Here is a 14,916-nt window from a genome sequence, read left to right on the forward strand (position 1 = left end):
TTAGGGGTATACAACTAGGGAAAGGAAAATTATTTCTACACTATTTCTGTTTTCCTTTTAGTGCCTTATACCTAATAAGCAGGGTTTCCTCCCCCTTTTTTCTTTCTTTATTCATGTTGTAGAGGGGAGTGGGAACTATTCTAAACTGCCTATAATTTACTTACGTAGGCACAAAGCACTCTATGGCTACCTTTTCAAAATACCTGTTACACTGGCTTAATGTCTATATTCTCCAGTAACTGTATGATCCACAAGGGTACATACCGTGATGTCTACTACTATATCCTAGAACAGTGCATGGTATTTATCAAGAAAATTTGTAGGATATGTAAATACACAAAAATATTAATATTGGCTGTTAGCTGATGGTGTTATGTATGCTTGTTGTTTTTTTATATATATATATATTTTATTGATTTTTTACAGAGAGGAAGGGAGAGAGATAGAGAGTCAGAAACATCGATGAGAGAGAAACATCAATCAGCCGCCTCCTGCACATCTCCTACTGGGGATGTGCCCACAACCCAGATACATGCCCCTGACCAGAATCAAACCTGGGACCCTTGAGTCCACAGGCCGATGCTCTATCCACTGAGCCAAACCAGTTTCGGCGTTATGTATGTTTTTACATGTCTCAAATTTCCATACTTTTTAAATTAAATTAAATAATGTTTATAATAAAAATTAATAAAGGAAAGCATACAGGTAGTTGAATGTTTGCCAAAAAAAAAAAATTAAATCCAGCGTTCTTGCCGTAACCGGTTTGGCTCAGTGGACAGAGCGTCAGCCTGAGGACTGAAAGGTCCCAGGTTCAATTCTGGTCAAGGGCATGTACCTTGGTTGTGGGCACATCTCCAGCAGGAGGCAGCTGATCGATGTTTCTCTCTCATCGATGTTTCTAACTATCTCTTTCCCTTCCTCTCAGTAAAAAATCAATAAAATACATTTTTTTTTAAAAAATCCAGCGTTCTTCAGGTGACATACCCCAATTACAAGATATATAAAAACTGTATTACCACAGGTCTTTCCTTTCTAATCAATCTAGTTCTCAAAAAAAAATTTACAAAATTTTATGGCTTCAAAAAGAGAGACAGAACCAGGTGTTTAAAATACAAATATTTTTAAACACTTATTTTTGTAGGTATGGGTCAGTGGATAGAGTGCCAGCCCGCAGACTAAAGGGTCTTGGGTTTGATTCTGGTCAAGGGCACATAACTCAATTACAGGATCGATCCTGGCCCTAGTCAGGGCACATATGGGAGGCAACCAATCGACGTTTCTCTCTCACATTGATGTTTCTCTCTGTCTCTCCCTCTCCCTCCCACTCTTTCTAAAAAAATATTCTCGGGTGAGGATTAACAACAACAAAAAAGTGGTAATTACTCAATAAAGTTTATTTTTTAAAAATAAAATAAAATGCAATTATTTTTATATATCTTTTATTATTATAAATCTTAATATTACATAATTGATAAGTTATTTTCTTATATGAGTTTAAACCAGTTTTCATATCTTGATAGTTTTTACTTGATTCTCAGGTTCATAATACTAAATTTTAGATTACTTTATATTACATTAACTAACATATAAATTTTATATCCTCTGTATTTGGAAAAATTCCCAATTCAAATTCTATCAATCTCTTACTAAGAACACACACTTAGTACTATAGAAACATTAAAGCTCATTTTTATTTACCAAAGGTCTCATGAGCCTACAGAACAAGTTGATGAAATCCCTCAAGAGGATGTAATAGCAAATAATCCCCATTTCCACCTTTTAGATTTTTACCAAGTAACCAACTTCTAAACATAATTTACATATTATATTGTTTACAATTATTAAACATCATGAGTTTAAAAACAGATTTTGAGTTTGAGACAGGGGTCAGCAAATATTTTTCTGTAGAGGTTCAGATAGTAAATATTTTAGGCTTTGAAGGCCACAAGATCTATGTCACAACCGCTCAATTCTGTTATTACAGTGATGGAAGCTGCTATAGATGAGATGTAAATGAATAAGTGTAAGGGCATGTTTCAATAAAACTTTATTTATAAAAATGAGCAGCAGGCCCAGTCAGTGCAGTTCAGTGGTTGATCGTCCACCCATGCACCAGGAGGTCCCAGGTTCAATGCCTGGATTATGGGCTGCATCCCCAGTAGGGGATGTGTGGGAGGCTGCCAACCGACATTGATGCATCGATGTTTCTATCTCTCTCTCTCCCTTTCTCTCTCTCTAAAATCAATAAAAACATATTTTTTTAAATGAGCAGCAGGCCAGATTCATTCCTTGGGCCCTAGTTTGCTGACCCCTGGTTTAGAGTATTATACCTTCCAGCTCTGCTCATATAAAAGTAGTATAGGTTTTCTCTCTTGCTTATTATTTTAATGGCAATTCCCACATTTAAGCACTATCCATTCATTCACTTATTCTATAGATTTTTACCAAGTGCCTACTATGTGCCAGAAACAATAATAGGTGTTGTTATAAATAAATAAAATAAAATCCCAACCTCTTAATACTTACATTCTAATAGGGAAATCAATAAATAAACAAGCTAATAAGTACATAATATAATTTCAAGTAGTGCTAAATATGAAGAAAACTAAAGCAAAGTAAAAAGGGTGGGGAAGGAAAGGTGAGACTCTTTGGATAGATCAGGGAGACCTAATAGGAAATCACTTTTAAGTAGAGAATGAATGAAGCAAGTGAACAATGCATATAATATCTGGGGGAAGGGCATTACAGGCATATGGAAGAGCATCCGCAAGGGCCCTAAAGCAGTGAGGCCCAGAAATCAGGATTTTAAAAAGATTCCCAGGTGATTCTAATGTGCAGCCAAGGTTGAGAACCACTGCCCTAAAGAGATTCAGAAAGCTAAGATGTTTGAATAAAGACAAGATAAACCTGGGGGATAAAAGGATCACTGGTAGCTGTTCTGAGAATACACTGCAGGGGGCAGAAGTGAAACAGGAAGACCAATCCTAAGCTGTTGCGTGCATTTCTAAACTTCTAAAATGGTATACAGATATATATAGATAGGTATAGATACACATATAGATATAGATACATATCATATAATGTTTTTAGATAGGAAGGGAAAGGGGAGGAGAAGGGGCGATTGAGGGGGGCTAGGAGAGAGGGAGCGGGAGAGGGAGAGGGAAACACCCATGAGAAAGAAACATCCATCAGTTGCCTCCCCTACACGCTCCAATAAGGGATGGAACTCCCAACCTAGGTTAGTGCCCTGACCAGGAATCGAACTCGCAATCTTTTGGTGTAGGAAGAACGCTCCAACCAAATGAGCCACCCGGCCAGAGCTAAACAGTTTTGAAAAACAGCTAACAATTGTAAAAGCATAGCAGATGAAATTTTTTTAAATAGATTTTATTGATTTTTTACAGAGAGGAAGAGAGAGGGATAGAGAGTTAGAAACATCCATGAGAGAGAAACATCGATCAGCCACCTCCTGCACACCCCCCACTGGGTATGTGCCCGCAACCAAGGTACATGCCCTTGACCGGAATCGAACCTGGGACCCTTCAGTCCTCAGACCGGCGCTCTATCCACTGAGCCAAACCGGTTAGGGCAGCAGATGAAATTTTAACATTGACTTTCATCAAAGTAAGTGTGACTTTAGTCTAACTGCTTAAGACTCCATCCATGAGCCTGTTTCCTAATCTTTAAAACGGATGCCCACCATAAAGGTGTTTGCAAGGAACAAATTAAATAACATGTAAAACGGCTAGTACAGTTCCTAACACACAGGAGGCCCACAAAAATCAAAAATCATCTTTACAGTCTTATTTCTACACTAGATTCATGCCTATGACTAGCCCTCAGTCTAGACCAGTGTTGTCCAAGGCCGCGGCCATTACCACATGTGATTACCGAGCATTGGAAAGGTGGCAGGTCCAAGTGGATATGTGTTTTAAGTGTAAAATACAGACTTAGTGAAAAAATAATATAAAATATCTTATAACTACTGTACATTGATTACATGTAAGGAGACAATACTTTGAATATACTGGGTTAAACTTTTTCAGTTAACCACCTTTTTTTTTTTTAACTTGATTTATGTGGCTACCAGAACTGTTTTAAAAAATATATTTTATTGATTTTTTACTGAGAGGAAGAGAGAGGGATAGAGAGTTAGAAACACCGATGAGAGAGAAACATCGATCAGCTGCCTCCTGCACATCTCCTACAGGGGATGTGCCCGCAACCAAGGTACATGCCCTTGACCGGAATCGAACCCGGGACCCTTCAGTCCGCAGGCCGACGCTCTATCCACTGAGCCAAACCGGCCAGGGCCAGAACACTTTTAAGTATATACTTAGCTCTCGTTACATTTCTACCGGGCAGATATGCTCTCAGCCACACGGTGGACTCCCTGACAGGGGTTCAATCCGGCCCAGGCCCCCCTAATCCCGGCTCACATTAACGCTCCCCACTTCTACCGCACGGGGAAGCCTGACCGTGTAATCGCTCTTAATTTTTAAGTGTGGAGCCCACAGATCCGCCGAGACAACTCGAGATTGTTACCTACAGAAGAGATGTGTCTCTAGAGAAAACCCCAGCGTCCCCTCTCGCGGGCGCCGGTCGGCATGGCTGGAGGGGCTGGGGCTTGAGCAGAAAGGGGTCGCCCTTCAGGAGCGAGAGGAGAGGACGGAGCCCGCGCCCGGGTCTGCAGGCGCCCTGCGGCGCCCACGGAGAAGTCCGAAGAGGAAAGCCTTCCCAGCTCGGGGGGCGGGCGGGGGACGAGTCTGAAGCGGGGAGAGGGGCTGGGCTCTGAGGCGGGGGCTGCAGGGAAGAGCGGTACCTTAAGAATCCCCCGCATCTTCGCCAGAAAAGGCCGGAACTCCTCCGGGGGCACCTCGGGGTAGAGCTGGCTCCGCAGCAGCTCCTCGGTAACGCCCGGGTGCCCGTGGAAGTCCTTCTGGGCCAGGCCGCTCAGCAGCCCGCTCAGGGACTTGCAACTCTCCAGCTCGCCCGCCATTGTCATGGAGGCCCCGCCCCCAACAGCTGAGCGCAGCCCCGCGTGGACGGCGGCCTGGACGGGCCCAAATAGCCCCCGCGGAGGCGCAGGCGGAGGCGGAGGCGGGAGCGGAGGCGGGAGCGGAGGCGGGGGCAGGGGCGCCCGATGGGTTTGGAAGCCAGGTTCCGGGAGGAGACTGTGATGTCAGCGGCCAGCTCTCCTCTGCAAAACCCATCCTCTTAGAGCAGTGATCCTCAACCTTCCTAATGCCGCGACCCTTTAATACAGTTCCTCATGTTGTGGTGACCCCCCCAACCATAAAATTATTTTCGTTGCTACTTCATAACTGTAATTTTGCTACTGTTATGAATCGTAATGTAAATATCTGTTATGCAGAATGTATTTTCATTGTTACAAATTGAACATAATTAAAGCATAGTGATTAATCACAAAATATGTAATAATACATATATATGTTTTCTGATGGTCTTAGGCATCCCTGTGAAAGGATCGTTGAGAACCCCTGCCTTAGAGTTTTGCAGTCCATTCAGTTGCAGAAGGATCATCTTGCTTCCGCGGATTTCCTTCATCACTGCAGGGCCCACGCAGAGGCAAGAACACTTAGCGATCACTTGAGATAGGGTTGCGTCCTATGAAAGTGTCAGTTTAACTTTTGGGTGACTGCATCTCATTCCAGACCTTACCAGTCTACTAACTGAATAGAATCTATCACTCAGATCTAATCTCTGCCTAATCCTTACCTGTCCAAGAAAATTTAACTATCCCCTGATAACAATGCCTTTGCTTGGATTGTTACTTGCCTTTTTATGTCATTAATCTTTCCAGCTAGATCAGTGCCTCTGATCCAATGCTCCTTTCCATAATAAATATTTTGTCAACATCTTTACTGTCCTGAAATGACATGCATGATAATATAGTTATCTACCCATATAATTTCAAAAATTCCATATATTGTTCACCATAAAATGGAACGCCATACTGATAGGTGCGACAACATGGACGCACCTTTAAAACATGCTAAGTAGCCCTAGCCGCTTTGGTTCAGTGGATAGAGCCTCGGCCTGCGGACCAAAGGGTCCCTGTTCTGAAAAATTCGGGTCAAGGGCAGGTACTTTGGTTGCAGGCTCCTCCCCGCGCTGTTGTTCTGGTTGAGGCTCCTGCTGGAAGCAACCAATCCATGTGTTTCTCTCACAGCGATGTTTCTCTTTGTTTTTCCCTCTCTCTTCCACTCTCTCTAAAAAAAAATCAATGGAAAAATATCCTCAGGTGAGGATTAACAAAAAAATAAATAAAATAAAAATAAAACATGCTAAGTAAAAGAAGATAAACACAAAATGATAGCAATTATATGATCCCATTATATGAAATGTCCAGAATAGGCAAATCCATACAGACAGAAAGTAGTTCAATGGTTGCCAGAGACTAGAGAAAGGAAGAATGACATTAATGGGTACTGGATTTCTTTTAGGGAGGTGATGAAAATGTTCTAGATTAGAATTATACTAGTAGGTAGTGGTTATGATTATGCAACTTTGTGAATATAATAAAATCCACTGAATTGTACTCTTTAAGGGATCTTTTACAGTATGTGAATTATATCTCAATTTAAAAATCAATATAAAAGCCTAATTGTAATTTAGAATAAAAATAAAAGGACATTTACAGGGAACTCATGCAACTTAACAATAGGAAGATAAATAATCCAATCAAAAAATGGGCAACGGACCTAGATACTTTTCGAAAGAGGACATACAGAAGGCCAAAAGACATATGAAAACATGCTCACAGTCACTAATTATACGAGAGATGCAAATCAAAACAACAATGAGGTACCATCTCACACCTGTCAGAATGGCTATCATCAACAAATCAACAAACAACAAGTGTTGGAGTGGATGTGGAGAAAAAGGAACCCTTTTGCACTGCTGGTGGGAATGCAGACTGGTGCAGCCACTGTGGAGAACAGTATGGCGTTTCCTCAAAAAACTAAAAATGGAACTCCCATTTGACCCAGTGATTCCACTTCTAGGAATATATCCCAAGAAACCAGAAACACCAATCAGAAAGGATATATGCACCTCTATGTTCATAGCAGCACAGTTCACCGTAGCAAAGATCTGGAAACAGCCTAAGTACCCATCAGCAGATGAGTGGATTAGAAAACTGTGGTACATCTACACAATGGAATACTATGCTGCTGTAAAAAAGAAGGAATTCTTTTTTTTTTTTTTTTAATATATTTTATTTATTTTTACAGAGAGGAAGGGAGAGGGATAGAGAACCAGAAACATCGATGAGAGAGAAACATCGATCAGCTGCCTTCTGCACACTCCCCACTGGGGATGTGTCCGCAACCAAGGTACATGCCCTTGACCGGAATCGAACCTGGGACCCTTGAGTCCGCAGGCCGATGCTCTATCCATGGGGCCAAACCGGTCAGGGCAAGAAGGAATTCTTACCATTTGCAACAGCATGGATGGAACTGGAGAGCATTATGCTAAGTGAAATAAGCCAGTCAATGAAAGAAAAATACCACATGATCTCACTCATTTGTGGATTATAGAGAACAACATAGACTGATGAACAGGGACAGATCCAAAGACAGAGAAACAGCGATCAGACTATCACTCCCCAGAGGGAAAGTAGGGGAGGGAGGGGGTAAGGGGAAGAGATAAACCAAAGGACTTGTATGCATGCATATAAGCCAAACCAATGGACATGGACACCAGGGGGATGAGAACATGAGTGTGTGTGTGTGTGGGGGGGGGGTTGGGGGTTAATGGGGGATGAGGACACATTTGTAATACCTTAACCAATAAAGAAATTTTAAAAAAATAAAAGGAAATTATAATATATGTTTTTCAATGTGTATTTGGGCACAACTACACTAGGTGACTAAGAAACATGAAGTAGCCCGATGCCTGGATCTGTATGTAGAACCACCTGTGACTTCCAAAAATATAAATACAGGTATGTGTTAGGTCACACGTTCCTTCTTCGGCGACCTAACAGTATGCTGTATTGGTGACTACAGAGAGAGAAAGAAAAAGAAAGAGAGAGAGAGGTTGCCACTGTTAATTTGGTCTGAAATATGAACAATGGTTCGTAAAATTCAGAATAAAAAACATTCTTCTCTTACTTTACCTAGTAATTGCAAACCAAGAATGTTCCAGGTATTTTAAAGTCATACTAACAACGCACTGTATTTATATTTAAGATGGAGTTAGATTTGAGGTTCAGACAATAACAAACAGGTAGATTTTCACTTACGTGAATATCCCCTATACAGCCTGAGCCAGTCCTCCTCTGTTATTGTGAAAATTGAAATACCCCTGTTGGTGTGGTTGAGCATAGAACTATGAACTGGGAGATTCCTGGTCAGGGCACATACCCAGGTTGCAGGCTCAATCCCCAGAAGGAGGTGTGCAGATAGCAGCCGAATGATGTTTCTCTCTTATCAATGTTTGTATCTCTCACTCCCTCTCCATTCCTCTCTTTATAAAAATACATAAAAACATTATTTAAGCCCTAACTGGTTTGGCTCAGTGGATAGAGTGTCCGCCTGCAGACTCAAGGGTCCCGGGTTCGGGACCTTGGTTGCGGGCACATCCCCAGTTGGGGGTGTGCATGAGGCAGCTGATTGATGTTTCTCTCTCATCGATGTTTCTGGCTCTCTATCCCTCTCCCTTCCTCTCTGTAAAAAATCAATAAAATATATTTAAAAAACAAAAAAACAAAACATTATTTTAAAAAATCACTACTCTAGACTGCTATAATTAATGTTTATCCAGTGTTTGCCTGAAGTCAAGAGGCATTCTTTATAATAGAAAAGATATAAGATATTTCTTCCCCTAAAGCAGGGTGTGGGGCTTCCAGGAGGCAGCTATCAGTGACTTTCTCATCACTGATGTTTCTCTCTCTCTCTCCCTCTTCATTCCTCTCTGAAATCAATAAAAATATATTTTAAAAAAATAAGTCAGCTATATTTGTTCAAACATTTTTAAAAATATGTTTCTATTGATTTCAGAGAAAGAAGGGCATATTTTCTTCTGTCTGGTTATCTGATTTTTCTAAGCATCTACAGTGTACATGTAATACCATTGTGATAAAAAGTTATATAGTGAGTCCAGCCTTTGTCACTCAGTGGTTAAGTGTCAGCCCTTGAACCAGGAGGTCATGGTTCAATTCCTGGTCTGGGCACATGCCCAGGTTGCAGGTTCCATCCCCAGTAGGGGATGTGCAGGAGGCAGCCGATCAGTGACATTTCTCTCATCAATGTTTTTATCTGTCTACTACTCTCCCATCCTCTCTCTAAAAAATTAATAAAGATATATATATTTAAAATTGTTTTAAGTTATATAATGAAACATAAAATAGTTATCCTAAAATGAAACTTATTTTAATGAAAAGCTTTAAAAGAACATGTTCTACATGACTGAGAAAAGCTATGCACTTTACATAGTGTTTCATAAATGTTTTGATAATATTAGATACTTTCAGAATCTGATAGAAGCCTAAGATACTTTCCCCTCAAAATGCAAATCTACACCAAATGTAGCTTACAACATCTAGAGGTTAATTTAACCCTCTGAAGTATTTTATAGACCTCCTAGTTTTACACTTGTCCTAAGAACCCCTTCTCAGTACTCCCAGTTCTAATTAAAACTCATAGGAAATAGATTACTCTTTTACAAGCAGGCGGGTGGGGAGGCAATCCTGTATATCACTATCATCGTCTAACTCCTATTCCAATGTAGGTAATACATGAACATATCACTGCCTGCCTGAGCCTACAGCAAACTCCAAAACACCAGTGATCACTAAAATAAAATCATCCTGTGCCACCAGGGGCTGCTATTGCCAATGTAACTGTTCGAGGTTGGTCACAGCCGCATTTTCAGAATGCATTTGTAACAAGAGGATCAGAGCACAAAGTTTTATTAAACCTCAAAACCTGTTTCAACAAACAAACCTGGGCATAGGCCTATTGAAAGGATTGTTTACGGTGAGGCAACAGCAAAGAAAAAAACCTGAAGCCTTGGGGCAAAGAGAAAGGATGAGCACCTAATAGCTGCTCACCTGGTAAACAGGTTTCCCTTTCATGGTTGCCAAATAGGTTTCCATTTAACGTTCCATTAAAAACTGGTAGCTTCTCCTATTCAATTACCTTTTTATGGTTCATAGGCTGTTTGGTCCCAGGCCAGAAATGCGTGTTTTGTTTTGTTTTTTTAAATGTATTTTTTTATAGATTTCAGAGAGGAAGGGAGAGGGAAAGAGATAGAAACGTCAATGATGAGAAACATCAATCGACTGCCTCCTGCACACCTCCCACTGGGGATCAAGCCTGCACCCCGGGCATATGCCCTTGACCAGAGTCAAACCCGGGACCCTTCAGTCCACAGGCCAACGCTCTAACCACTGAACCAAACCAGCCAGGGCAGAAATACGTGTTTTTTAATAAGGTTTTCCATATCTGAAAACATTAAAATTTAAAATGTGGACCAAAATAATGTGCAAACACAGGGCCTCCAAAGTTTTGCAATAGACTCGCCCTGTTCCCTGTCTCTACTCCTCCTTTTTCATTTCTGTTTTAATTACCGTTCACTCTCCACTCGACCAGCTACTCAACAGATATTAGTTGAGAACTTTGGGCCAATCATTCTGTTAGGTTCCACAGCATACAGAATCAAATAAGACAGTCTGCCCTAAAATCTTATATGCTGGTAAGGAAAAATAAGTAAATAAAGGTTAGCAGAATATGTCACCCTAAAATGCCACTCTGATATGGAAATTATTTTTTAGCTGAAGGCAACTGAGAAGAAGCAGATACAAGAAAAGCTCTATGCACTCCTATTTGCCTAAAAGCAGGACATACATTTTCAAAGGTGTCCCATCTGCTCTGCCTACCAAGAACAAAAGTCAATCCCAGGAGACAACTTTAAACCCTTATCAAAAGAAAAGGCCTTCATTTAAATCTGCATAACAAACCTTACTCATGTTTATCTTGCAGTTCCTGGTCATTTCCCCATCACTTGTCTTCCTGACACCTTTCTTTCCTCTTTGGCTGAAGATGGTACAAAAATTGGATTTCTAAGCCACCACTTTGAGTTACTCATTTTCCATAGGCATCTCAAATGTATACATAAACAAATGGTTAAAATGCAATGAACTAAGTGTTGTTAGAACCTAGAAAGAACTATCAGATTATCAGATCTGGTGGTGGAAGAAAAAATTAACTCAGCTTCAGGGGGTCAAATAGAGGCTTAATGGTGAATAGTGTTGGAGGAGGTGATTGAGAGGACATGACCACTGGTTGACCTTAGAGCTGGACCAGGGCAATCACTTTTTTCCCTATCCTTGGAATGTATGTTCTGCTTATAATTTCCACAATAGGAGCTGCTCCAAGGACATTGCCTTGAGAGTAAGGTGTTGAGATCATCTGGACAATATACATGACTGAGCCCAGATAAGGCCTTTATATACACTAAGATTCTGGTGGGCAGGTGTAGAGATGTACTTGTCTTGTGACTCCCTCTCCCCCCAAGACAAGCCTCATTAAGTTCCTTTGCTTATTAAAACTACCACCTACCTATCTGGAGTGGCTGCTTCCTTCTTCAGTCTCTTCCTACTCTCCTTGTGGGAGGGGGAAGGGGGAAAGGGGGTGCTGGTTTTAGATTTCACCCAGGAAACTCCTGAGGTTGCAAGCCAACAAGTAGCTCAACATGTTGCAGCGGAAACAGTGTGTCCCTGTGTTTGGAGGCATTAAAATCAGTAGTGTGTTAAGGCACAGCATGAATCTCATAGTGTAATGATGGGGTTCAGAACACACTACCCCAAAATATGGCACTATGGCATATTGAATATTTGAAGGAACACAAGAAACAAAATTTGGGAAATGACAGGTGCGAGAACTCTCTGACCTTTCCCTTCTCCCCTAAAGCAGGTCATAAGATCCTCATGTGAGAGGTGCCCTTTCTATACCCAGAGCATTCTTATCTCCAAAGATGAGGAATGCCAAGAGGAATCTGAATGAACAGGCCTTGCTAAGTTTTTCCAGATTACTATCTTTAACTCATATCCTTGTCCTATTGTTGGCAGTGAAATAGTGTACTAGATGTTACGTAAAGTCAGACTGGACCTCAGTTCAGCAACCTCAGTACTTGAATTCTACGAAAAAATCCAGAGCCAACACTCAAACTATAAGCAAAAGTTTATTTAGAAAGCCACAGAGGTAGAAGTGATCTATAGAAGAAATGGGTTCAGAAAACAAATTATAGCTTTTTACGAAGATGGTGCCGAAAGCTAAGAAGGAAGCCCCTGCCCCTCCCAAAGCCGAAGCCAAAGCAAAGGCATTGAAGGCAAAGAAAGCAGTGTTGAAAGGCGTCCACAGCCACCAAAAAAAGAAGATCCGCACCTCACCCACTTTCCGACGGCCAAAGACACTAAGGCTCCGGAGGCAGCCTAAATACCCTCGGAAGAGCGCACCCAGGAGAAACAAGCTTGACCACTATGCCATCATCAAATTCCCCCTGACTACCGAGTCAGCCATGAAGAAGATAGAAGACAATAATACACTAGTGTTCATTGTGGATGTCAAGGCCAACAAGCACCAGATCAAACAGGCTGTGAAGAAGCTCTATGACACTGATGTGGCCAAGGTCAACACCCTGATCAGGCCTGATGGCGAGAAGAAGGCATATGTTCGACTGGCTCCTGACTATGATGCTTTGGATGTTGCCAACAAAATTGGAATCATCTAAACTGAGTCCAGCTGCCTAATTCTAAATATAAAAATTTTACACTGTAAAAAAAACCAAAAAACAAAAAAACAAAAACAAATTATAGAGCCAAAAGAAGGGATCCTTAGAGCTTAGGCGAGAGAAGGGTGACTGGGAAAGGTGCTGGCTTGCCTGAAAGGGAGAGAGCCCTCGGTCCTCCATCCTTAAGGCTTTTAAAAATATATATGCATATTTTTTTATTGATTTCAGAGAGAAAGGGAGAGAGAGAGAGAGAAACATCAATGATGCGAATCATTGGTCGTCTCTTTTGTACGCCCCTTACTGGGAGTTGAGACCGAAACCCGGGCATGTGCCCTGACCAGAAATCAGTCTGTCACATCCAGGTTCGTAGATCGATGTTCAATCACTGAGCCACACCAGCCAGGCCATCCTAAGGGCTTTTAAGGGTGAGGATTTTAAGGAGGTCCCCGGGGAGGATCTCAAGAGACTATCCATCAATTTTCCAGGTGTGTCCTTTCAGGGTTGTCTCCACTGATTGGTTGGCACCAGTGCAGGGGGTCATTAGTCAATGTAGCTGGTTCTGATGTCAGCCATGGCAACACTTACCTGATCTTGCTGTGTTTTTTTTTTGGGGGGGGGGGGCTAGAGCTGAAACACAAGTGAGGCCTAGATGTTATCTCCAGGAGTTAATGCTTAAGAAAGTGGTTGTGCAAGGGCCCAGATGGGATTTGCATGAGGCCACTCTTCGGCTCCTTGTTCCTCCTCTAGGGCGTCTACTACATGACTACCAACATACCAGGGGAGGAAAGGTCAGGGGAGGGTCTGAGCTGCATGACCAGGATATGAAAGTTCAGGGGGTCTAAACCAACTGACCAGCCGCTTGCTAGGGGAGGAAGGATTACCCTAGGAGAGGAAAGATTACCCTAGGGTCGAGGGCCTTGTTTTCCCAGTTTCACCCATTACTAGGCACCTCCGCCCTGGTGACCTTCTGTACTTGGCCCACGGTCCTTGGTCTGCTCACTCTGTCTAACTGCCTACCACACTATCATATTTCCCCACAACTTTCCACTCATCAAATCTAGCATAAAACGCTCAGGTTTAACCACTTTTCAGGTGTTCATTTCCTCACCAAGGTTCCCATGTCACATAAAACTTATATTAAATAAATATGTGTGCTTTTCTCTTGCTAATGTCTTTTGTGACAGAGCGCCAGTCAAGAATCCAAGAAGGTAGAAGAAAAGATCTTTTCCTGCCCTAGCCGGTTTGGCTCAGTGGATAGAGGACCAAAGGATCCCGGGTTCAATTCCGGCCAAGGGCACATACCTTGGTTGCAGGCTCCTCCTTGGGCCCAGGGCTCGTGCAGGAGGCAATCATATGTTTCTCTCACATCGATGCTTCTCTGTCTTTCCCTCTCTCTTCCACTCTCCCTAAAAATCAATGGAAAAAATATTATCTGGTGAGGATTAAAAAAAAAAATCTTTTCCTGCCCTACAGTAGCAAACGTGGACCAGGAGCCCAAAGTTATAAACCTGAAAAGGTAAACAGGACCTGGGTCAGAGAAATGGGTATTTTACACATAAAGCGGACATTTATACTTGGTTGTTGAGGAGTTACTGAAGGTTTTAAGTAAGGGAGTAATAACATCCCATTTGAGTTTGTGGAAAACAAACTGGAGGAGCAGGAAAAGCCAAAAGTTAGACCATCACAGCAATGAAATAGATGATCATGTGGGTCTAAGGCAGGGGCACTTAGGTTGCAGAATAGAGATTCCTGATATTAAGAATGTGAAATGATGCCCAGTAGGTGTGGCTCAGTGGTTGAGCGTGACCTATGAACCCGAAGGTTAAGTTGGATCCCTGCCGCCGGGCACATGCCTGGGTTACCCCAGGATCCCCAGAAGGGGGCATGCAGGGGACTGACAGCCATGAATGATTCTCATCATTGATGATTCCATCTACCTCTCCCTCTCCTTTCCTCTCTGAAATCAATAAAAAAAAATTTTTTTTTTTAAAAAGGCAAAATTCGCAGGCTTTAGATGAGGGAAGGGAGAGCAGAATAAAAGGAAGTTATTTCACAGGATTGTTGTGAGGATTAAAAGCGCTAGAGGGTGTAACGGGATTAGCATTGGGCGGGACTGAATGATCGTCATTAAAATGACTCCGAGAACCAGTGTCCATA

At 41.9% G+C, this 14,916-nt stretch overlaps 2 protein-coding genes across 9 annotated transcripts in view; one reads left to right on the forward strand and one right to left on the reverse strand.

Moving 5' to 3' along the window:
- COMMD1 (copper metabolism domain containing 1) overlaps nucleotides 1–5,020 on the reverse strand; it is a 151,198-nt gene extending 146,178 nt beyond the window's left edge. For 4 of the 8 annotated variants that reach the window (XR_004971821.1, XM_036334410.1, XM_036334412.1 and 1 more), the window contains exon 1: nucleotides 4,823–5,014. Coding sequence is in view for 7 of the 8 variants with exons in the window: in XM_036334410.1 (XP_036190303.1) it covers nucleotides 4,823–5,005 (183 nt within the window). In the remaining variant the exon portion in view is untranslated. Of the gene's footprint in view, nucleotides 1–4,822 lie in introns of all 8 variants that reach the window. The other 4 variants (XM_036334408.1, XM_036334409.1, XM_036334407.1 and 1 more) reach the window with 1 other exon arrangement.
- A 7,251-nt stretch (nucleotides 5,021–12,271) lies between these two features.
- On the forward strand, nucleotides 12,272–12,812 carry LOC118668959 (60S ribosomal protein L23a-like). The gene has a single exon (XM_036334415.1). It carries the CDS (start codon nucleotides 12,289–12,291, stop codon nucleotides 12,757–12,759), a length of 471 nt encoding a protein of 156 aa, XP_036190308.1. The 5' UTR covers nucleotides 12,272–12,288; the 3' UTR covers nucleotides 12,760–12,812.
- Nucleotides 12,813–14,916: the final 2,104 nt, after the last annotated feature.

This window comes from Myotis myotis, unplaced genomic scaffold, assembly GCF_014108235.1.
Source record: "Myotis myotis isolate mMyoMyo1 unplaced genomic scaffold, mMyoMyo1.p scaffold_m19_p_14, whole genome shotgun sequence".
Classification (NCBI taxonomy): Eukaryota; Metazoa; Chordata; class Mammalia; order Chiroptera; family Vespertilionidae; genus Myotis; species Myotis myotis.

Coding starts and splice junctions, on each gene's coding strand:
- LOC118668959 (XM_036334415.1), top strand. CDS start 12,289: ATGGTGCCGAAAGCTAAGAAGGAAGCCCCTGCCCCTCCCAAAGCCGAA.